At 39.7% G+C, this 9987-nt stretch overlaps 1 protein-coding gene across 2 annotated transcripts in view; it reads right to left on the reverse strand.

Moving 5' to 3' along the window:
• Window positions 1–1833, reverse strand: part of LOC134529080 (tyrosine-protein phosphatase 69D) — a 112778-nt gene extending 110945 nt beyond the window's left edge. The window contains exon 1 of one of the 2 annotated variants that reach the window (XM_063362787.1): window positions 1515–1833. In XM_063362787.1, the coding sequence (XP_063218857.1) occupies window positions 1515–1662 (148 nt within the window). In that variant the 5' untranslated portion in view covers window positions 1663–1833. The remainder of the gene's footprint in view (window positions 1–1514) is intronic. The other variant, XM_063362788.1, reaches the window with a different exon arrangement.
• Between the last annotated feature and the right edge of the window lie 8154 nt (window positions 1834–9987).

The raw sequence follows: 9987 nt of genomic DNA on the forward strand, positions 1-9987 counted from the left end.
AGACAAATTTGATCACAAAATCTGTTTTCAGAGGCTTGAAATAAAAATTTTAATTGAATTTTTACCAAAAAATAACTTTAAATTAGAAGTCTAAAGGGACACACAAATTAAAAGCAGTGACAATACACCTCCTATAGTTACACATAGGAGGCTAGCAAAAATATGTTACTCGGCGGGGTAATACTGCCAACGTGGCCAGTAGCGGCATTATCTTTGTAGCATTCGCCCACTGCTCAGAGCGGTTTGAAGAAGTACATAATTCTCGTACCAAAAGGAATTTACTGTCATCTGTTGATATCAAAAAAATAAGCTGTGTGCGAACTCATTAACCACCCCACTCTCTACACACATCACCTCACATGAAAGCACCTCGTGACCAACCAAAATTTCATGAAACAAATGTCAACATAATCTAAAAAATTCAAAAATGCCCAGGTAACACGCGCCACATAGCTGATTCACAGCCCCCGATAAATACCCAGAAACACAAACCATTCAGACTGCAGAAAATACCATTATGCAATAAGACAAAACTGCTGTGAATGCTGAATAAATTTCTGATCACAGAAAAAAAAAATTAGAGTATGGAAAATCAAATTTATCATAGCATTAGATTTGACACTGGCATGGATTCAAATTCAAAATCCCGAACAGCTACGAACATTTTAAGAAGCTTAATCGAACATGTTCTCAAAATAACAAACCCAATTGAAAAAAAATTATCAAATTTATAACGTTCCTGGAGTCATAATGTAGGTAACTTAATGCATCAAACCTTCCACTGTCGTAATTTTTACCTCAAAGAGCCTAAAATAGTTAATAACAATGTTAAAAATAATAAAATTAATAAATACTTCTCCCACAGTTTAAGGAATTTTACCTGGCACCATTTCTACACAACAGACTAGCCAGCTCAAATTTTTGATTTGTCAAATGTAACATAATGAAATGCAAAAATACACACACAAGTGAAAATTATTCATTGTAAAAGGATATATCTTTATTATCTAAAGGAAACTATTAAATTATCACTATATAAGTACTAAAAAACACCATTTCTGAAACTTCAAATTTTTTTTATTTTAGAAGAGCACCTATACTAGAAAAATAACCCTATATTAATATGCAACATTGGTTACGTGCCTGAAATGTCACAATTAATCCATTTCGAAAGCACTTTTAACTACGTAGATATTGGCTAACATCAACAATATACACGAAATAAATACAAAACAGACATTACTAATTTCATAACCTAAAAAGTCAAACCTAACATGTCTTAGGATATGTTTTTAAGACAATAATAGCAGAATTAACGAAAGAGCTAAACTCCCAAACCTTACAAGACAAAACTAATCTACGACAGGCAGTTCATAACAACAATAGTGGAGACCCACCCACTTTTAAGGATATGCTCTAAGCCGACTATTTTTATAACAATTATGTTAGCTACATAATTAAAAAGCCAAGTGCGACATATTGCGAGGGCTCACTCAATTCAGATAACTACTTACCAGCAACATTACATACAAGTGATGTGAAGAACAATATAAATAGAGCATTAATAATACGTTTGTTACAACTACATCTTCGTGTCATGGCGTCTCCAGACATATAAAAACGATCCCGCCTATTGCTATAAATCACGAAATGTTCCCACATTATTTAAGTATAAGACTGGATGTCACATCCGACAATCACACGTGAGGTCAATACACAACATTTAAACCTTTTAAAGCGCATTTTCACAACAGAACTAAGAAATCATCGCTTATAAAATTCAAATTTTTCTCTCTCCATTGTTGCTACAAGTCATAGACTCACTAAACTTTCAAAACATTGTTTAATCAAACTGTAAATACAACTATATGCCATGTATTCAGCGCTATTATCTGCTGTTGGCAAATAAATAAACTAAAGGAATGGGTCCATTAACAAAATTTCACCACAACAAATTGCAACAGCTTGGTTAAAAGCACTGATGCACAAGCATCATTGTCAATTAAACAATATAATTCGTTTATCATTTTTCTATTAAAGAAGATTTCAATAGTTATGGTTTTTGACGTAATAATGTGCTGTCGTCCGGGTTCTCGTGTTCGAGACAACGAGTGTATCCTAGCAAGAAACTGGCTCTTAGTAAAAATGTTTTCCGGAAGAGCGCCAGGCTAACTCTGCGTCTAACCAAATTTGGGTTCTGTGGGTGCGTTGTCCCTGCGTGGTCTGCTAGGCCCGTCGGCGAAGTTTGTGGTTGATGAGATCCCTGGCTGTTAAAACGTCACAGGCCCTGTGCAGCATAACACACTGATTTCTAGCTGGGGTAGGGAGACTCAACACAATAACAGACACGAATTCGAACTTTATACTGTCGGTGACACATCGCGCACAGAGTGTGCGGAGTGGACGTTTAATCGGTCGAACAGTTACAGTTACAGTTTACACTTACATGACGTACTTTGAATTACCCTACGAAATTACATTGAATTAAAACTGAGTGCTTTGACGCACTGTCACTAATTTAAGCCCTCACGCCAGTCCAGGTTAAGGGGGAGGTTGATTGGAGACGGCCAATCCCAAAAATTGCTAGTGTGGCGGCACCCGGGTCCACCTGTGTGGACCGTGGTCTGCAGTTAAATTAGATGCAAGTTCTATGCATAGCTGTCGTCGGCGCCTGTGCACTCGATGTTTAACAAAAATTCACTTATAGCGGGAGTCGGCTCGTGCCGTATGGTGAACTGCCCCGCGTAATGTGTCGTACGGGGAGTTTATAGTTAAGCGGCTGGGTTAGGCCCTACTCCGTAAAAGGACCAGGGGCGCACGGGGAGTTTATGCAACGAAGAAAAAGATTTGGTTTAAATTGCCGTCGTCCGGGTTCTCGTGTTCGAGACCAGGCGTGGATCCTGGCGGGGAAAACTGGCTCTTACTGAAAATGTGTCCGGGAGGGCGCCAGGCTAGCTCTGTGTCTAACCAAAAGTTGGGACGGTTGGTGCGAATGCCCCTGCGTGGCCCGCTAGGACTGTTTGCGGTGGTTGCGGTTGGAGGAATCCCTGGATGTTAACACGTTACCGGCCCTGCACAGCATAACATGCTGATTCCTGGCTGAATTAGGGAGGTTCAAACAATAGTACACACGAATTCGGTTTTGTAATATCGGTGATACATCGCGCACGGAGTGTGCGGAGTGGATGTTTAATTGGTTCGAACAGTAAAAATTATAGTTTACACTTACATGATGCACATTGAATTACCCTACGAAATAACATTAAATTAACACTGGGCGCTCTGACGCGCTGTCACTAATATTAGGGCAGTATTACAAGACGTTTGAGTAAGGTAGCGAATATGCACTGCCTTGTTGGGCAACTGCCGTACCCTAACTCTCGGGTCATATTCCGAAATGTGTCCTAACTGAACACCTGTAAGGTATCAGTTCGGCAGGCGTTTTAATAAACGAGGACTTGTGCGAGGCTATAAACAGTTGTACTTCGTGGAATCCATCGTAATTTAAGCTTATTTTTTAAAACTGTGATATTAATATGTGAAATAAAATACTTAATTTAGGTTGTACAGGAATAAACGATGAATTTTTGGCCGTATTTATGTTTGCTGTTATTTAAGTTATTAGGAGTGGGGGGGGAATTGTAATTGTAAAAGTTCCGTTAAAGTTCATTAAAAAGGAAAATATATTGACGCCACTCCCGCTGCCTGTTTTAGTTTTTTAATTAAATATTAGCATTGTAAAATATCTCAGGGGTTTTAACGGGGGTTCGGCCTCGTGGCTGCAGGCAGGAGCGCGTCTCGGTTCGGAAATTACCTGGGCTGTTCAGGCCACCCAGGACGCCTTGTAAATGAATGGTAAACGAGTTACAGGACACTGCAATTTATTCAGTATTGATACACTTATTCGTCCCGATACTGGCCGCGTCCGTTGTCGGACCACTGTGACACGCGTATCTCTGAACGTAACGGCGCGCGCGACCAAGATAGATTGCAAAGTAATATCGACAAGCTGAAACGATGGATTCTCGTCCCTATGAAAGGTTTGGTAGATAGTCACGGAACTGGTGTTGCCACAACTTAGGCTGACATGTAAATACGTAGAAAAGTTACTATGATCAGGATTGTTTGCAGTCTAGCCTGCGACGAAATATTAATGTCTCTAAAATTACGTGGATACGCCAGCTGGAGACGTACACGTAAAAGTCTCTTGGAAATGAAAGTTATTTAGTTAAAACACACGTTACAAATTACACGTTTAGAATGATGATAATTAAAAGGCGAAAGTTAGTCAGTAGCATTCAACACTCATTACAAAAAGCCTACGGTAATAACGATTAACTGGCTATGAAGCCGAAAACTGCGTAACACTATACGCTGTCCTTAAACTGGACACAATATTACGTAGAACATGAGAAAATTCCCTGTCGGGATAAAATTAATAAGTTACGAGTCGCGCGAAATATCGTGCACGAAATATCGTGCGACTGAGGTGGGGTCGGCGCCGAGCAAGTTAAAGGATTTTAAAAGACTTACACTATTGCTGATATGGAGATGAAGCGCGAAAGTTGATGGCCCGACGTTCGCGGAGCGCCCGACCCCTTCGAGCTCCCGACGGTAACTGAGTTCGAGACCGCCCTGCGGCCTCGCGCCTAAACGCGTGGAGCGCGGGAAAACCGACCCGGCCAGTTTTGGACTTAAAGACAAGTTACACAATATATGCTTATAAGACAATTAGACATAATTTACCTTACATGAATGCTCTTTTAAATTGTTATTAATTTAGTTGTTTTAATTTGACAGAATAATTATATAATCAATTAGGCGCATTGCCACACCCGGCCGGGCGCTGACGTCGCTTTGGTGTTCGTCGCGGCGCACTTTCACACACTCGGCGGACATCACGCTCGGGCGGGTTTGGCGCACTTAAGAGTAAGTGTTGTTGTGACATAACGGCCTGTGCGAACCAGAGGGAGCACCGGCGGTCGGCGTCAATATATTTACAGTTATGGATCAAATCGGCAACAGATAGGACACCAAAAATCAGTGCCCTAAAAATAAGGGACTGGCCGTGTCCTATCATGCACTTGGAATATGGTTAGGGTACAGGTATTGCATATTCAACACCTAAACCCTTATTTTTGTGTCTTGGAATACGGCCCTTAAACCCTCACGCCAGTCGAGGTTAAGTGGGAGGTCGATTGGAGGTGGCCAATCCCGAAAATTGCTAAAGCAGCGGTACCCGAGTCCACCTGTGTGGACCGTGGCTCGCAGTTAAATTTGTTTCAAGTCCTATGCGTCGATGTTGCCGGTGCCTGTGCACTCGACGATTATCAAAAAGTCATTCGTGGCGGGAGTCGGCCCATGCTGTATGCTGAACTGCCCTGCGTAAAGTTTAGTGCAGGGAGTCCATACGTATGAGGTTGGGTTAGGCCCTACACCGTAAAAAGGACCGGGTATGCACAAGGAGTTCAAACAACGAAAAGGATTTGAATTAATGACTATAGTTACCAGTAGTGAATTTCAGTGGAGACAAAGGATGATGACTCCATGTGGAACGCACATCCGCCCCTGTCCGCGAGTCGCTCGGTACTGGCATTTGCCCTTGGCGCGAGGGGAGGCCTCAGAATGTCGCGGCCTCGTCTCTGGTGAAGCTGTGGAGACGGGGTGGACGTCGCCCGGCGCCAGCTCTTTGGTAGAGCAGCCTCAAACTCTGAGGCTGGAGTAGACCGTTCGGCCCAGTGCAGCTGACCGAGGACGTGCTGACAAGGAGTAGCTAGCAGGAAGATTGGGTGTAGAAGAGAGGATGCCCGCGGTCTCACGAAGAGTCGCTAGCGGTACGGATGCCCGTGGTCTCATGAAGAGTCGCTAGCGGAAAGGATGGAAGTTGGAAAGAGGGATGCCCGCGATCTCACAAAAAGTCGCTAGCAGATGGGTGGGCAGAGAGAGAGGTAGAATGAAAGAGAGAGGGAGAGAGAGATGGGAAGCCCACAGTCTCATGATGAGTTGCTGGCTGAGGAAAGGAAAATGAGGAAGGTAAGCTATAAAATCACTTTTGATTGTGATAATATTTATTCTCCCAGATTGACTGGGAGAGAGGAGAGCTTACAATGGTGGTTTTCTCTCAGATTGGCAGGGAGTGGAGAGCTGTCTAGGCTTGTTAGCCTGCACAATTTATACACGTTTCGTCTACAATCATTTGTGTTAAAGTTTTACATATTTCTATCTCTTTTGATCTTTTGCATTTAATAATATTATTTACACGTCTACAGAACATACTTACAATATACCCTTAATAATCTACATAAATATTTACAATAATAACATATATAAAATAACTATAATACATTGTCTCTTTATATTAACAACTGCCATCTGGTGACGAGTGGTGGCACTACCAGGGCCATGGCTGGAGTGTTGCGCCGCGGACAGGACTGTGACCTGGGTTTTTGTTTAATAAAGAGGAGGTACGACGTCAAGCGTCCTCTGGCGCCAAAGTTTCTAAAGTCCCGTTATTCGGAAATTATTTAATTAACAAGAAATTGAAAGTGGCTCTAAATTCGTACATTAAATTGTGAATATTAACCTAATTTGCTGATACTCTCTAAGAATTAGATTTAACAAGTTTACATAAATTAAGTTTGAATAATACGAGTCACACCAGAGACTGTTCGTCATTTGTTGACTGCTCCAGTGGCGAGTTATACACAAAAAATGGGGAGGTCATAATTACATTACACAATACTCTAATTTATTTAGGCTGAAGGCCGCAAGGGAGACACTCACAAATGTATTAATGTAATTTCACACGTGAATGACTCGGGCACTCCTGCGTCGCATTTTCATAGGGCGGGGGATTTAATAAAAAGTTGCGTTACTATTAAATTAGGTCTGATTTTTAATGAATTGGGGTTTAGATGTTTGATTAATTATGCATGGCTCTTGGTTCTACCTGGTCCTCAGGGGCTCTCCTGACTCGAGTGGGCCATGGCTAGGGCTGCGTTCCGTTAGCGGGGTCGGATACTGGCGGTTGCAGGTTGGGCTTTGGGGTGGCCTTCGGCCGGACGACGTAAGTCTACAACATACATTTTTGCTATTTAGATTGAACTCAATTCCTTTGAGTCTCTATTTGATTTGCCGACTATGAAATGGTGCAAAATTACTTTTTCCACCCTTTCACCCTAATTTTATTATTTGCCCTATAATTCCAGGATTTTTGTTTTGGACAACATTTTTATCGTTTATTCAAGTTCGAAATTAATTATGTATAATTTTTGTTGTGAAATTTCAGATGAATAAATGCTTGGTTATTTTGTTGTTTGCTTAATCCAGTTAAGAAGTTTATGCTTGGAAATGGGTTTTTTAAGTATCTGTTATTGTTCTTTATTTTCGATGTAAGGTCAGTAGTCTTAGAGTTTAACATGTAGTTCCGGAAAACTCTACCCGCCAATCGATACCTGGCTTTTAACACCGTGGTCAAGTAAATGCGCTGGACAGCAACAGCAAAACATGGCGCCATACTGTATGGGAGGTAATTCTACTACACACGCTGAAAACATCACTTTTTTAACATAATTTAACGAAAATAAAAGCATATAAAAGAAAGAAAAATGTATGAAATATACAACATAACAACATATATGTACCATAATATTAACAAAAAAAGTTTTAAACAATAAAAAACTTAAATTGTTGAAATATCAAGATAAACACAGCCCATATATTTTACAAATTTCTTTATATTTAAACGTCTCCAGGAATCATACCATGTATTGGCCGAACATCAGCCATGTACCAAATGAAAGCTGTCACCTTACTTAACAAAATATACTGTTCAGAATTTTTGTCTGGGCCGACACTTTTAATGCCGACGGACAGCAACAAGATCGCGCGCCCAGTTTCACTTGCAGGCAAAAGCTTCACCCGCCCATTACAGGCCTTGAAAAAAACATTTTACTTCTCCGTTAAAAAGTGAAATATGAAAATTCAACAACGAGGTCCTAAGCACAAGATATAAGGCTTTTTATTTAACCTAAAAAATTTGTAATTTAAAAACATTTTTTAAAATTATTTAAGGTCAAACAAAGTTCATATTTCAGAAAATGGCATTATATTATAACGACTCCAGGACTCATACCATGTATTGGCCGAACATCAGCCATATACCAACTGAAAGCTGTCACCTTACTTAACAAAATATACTGTTCAGAATTTTTGTCTGGGCCGACACTTTTAATGCCGACGGACAGCAACAAGATCGCGCGCCCAGTTTTACTTGCAGGCAATAGCTTCACCCGCCAATTACAGGCCTTGAAAAAACCATTTTACTTCTCTGTTAAAATGTGAAAAATAAAATCCAACAACGAGGTCCTAAACACAAGATGTGAGGCTTTTTATTTAAACGAAAAATTTGTATTTTTAAAAACATTATTTAAAGTTATTTAAGGTAAAACAAAGTACATATTTCAAAAACTTGCATTATATTAAAACGACTCCAGGACTCATACCAAGTATTGGCCGAACATCAGCCATATACCAAATGAAAGCTGTCACCTTACTTAACAAAATATACTGTTCAGAATTTTTGTCTGGGCCGACACTTTTAATGCCGACGGACAGCAACAAGATCGCGCGCCCTGTTTTACTTGCAGGCAATAGCTTCACCCGCCCATTACAGGCCTTGAAAAAACCATTTTACTTCTCTGTTAAAATGTGAAAAATGAAAATCCAACAACGAGGTCCTAAACAAAAGATGTGAGGCTTTTTATTTAAACTAAAAAATTTGTATTTTTAAAAACATTATTTAAAGTTATTTAAGGTAAAACAAAGTACATATTTCAAAAACTTGCATTATATTAAAACGACTCCAGGACTCATACCAAGTATTGGCCGAACATCAGCCATATACCAAATGAAAGTTGTCACCTTACTTAACAAAATATACTGTTCAGAATTTTTGTCTGGGCCGACACTTTTAATGCCGACGGACAGCAACAAGATCGCGCGCCCAGTTTTACTTGCAGGCAATAGCTTCACCCGCCCATTACAGGACCTGAAAAAACCATTTTATTTCTCTGTATAAAACTGAAATATAAAAATCCACCTAAAGGGTCCTAAACGCAAGATATGGCGCTTTGTATTTAATTTAAAAACTTAGTATTTGTTAATAGTATTATTAAAATTATTTAAGGTCAAAAAGGTACATATTTCAAAAACCTGCATTATATTAAAACGACTCCAGTACTCATACCAAGTATTGGCCGAACATCAGCCATACAACACATGAAAGCTGTCACCATACTTAACAAAATATACTGTTCAGAATTTTAGTCTGGGCCGACACTTTTAATGCCGACGGACAGCAACAAGATCGCGCGCCCAGTTTTACTTGCAGGCAATAGCTTCACCCGCCCATTACAGGACCTGAAAAAACCATTTTATTTCTCTGTTTAAAACTGAAATATAAAAATCCACCTAAAGGGTCCTAAACGCAAGATATGGCGCTTTGTATTTAATTTAAAAACTTAGTATTTGTTAATAGTATTATTAAAATTATTTAAGGTCAAAAAGGTACATATTTCAAAAACTTGCATTATATTAAAACGACTCCAGTACTCATACCAAGTATTGGCCGAACATCAGCCATATAACACATGAAAGCTGTCACCATACTTAACAAAATATACTGTTCAGAATTTTAGTCTGGGCCGACACTTTTAATGCCGACGGACAGCAACAAGATCGCGCGCCCAGTTTTACTTGCAGGCAATAGCTTCACCCGCCCATTACAGGCCTTGAAAAAACCATTTTACTTCTCCGTTAAAAAGTGAAATATGAAAATTCAACAACGAGGTCCTAAACACAAGATATAAGGCTTTTCATTTAACCTATAAAAATTCAAATTTAATAACATTTTTTTAAATTATTTAAGGTCACACAAAGTTCATATTTCAGAAAATGGCATTATATTATAACGACTCCAGGACTCAT

The sequence above is a fragment of the Bacillus rossius genome, chromosome 2, assembly GCF_032445375.1.
Source record: "Bacillus rossius redtenbacheri isolate Brsri chromosome 2, Brsri_v3, whole genome shotgun sequence".
NCBI lineage: Eukaryota > Metazoa > Arthropoda > Insecta > Phasmatodea > Bacillidae > Bacillus > Bacillus rossius.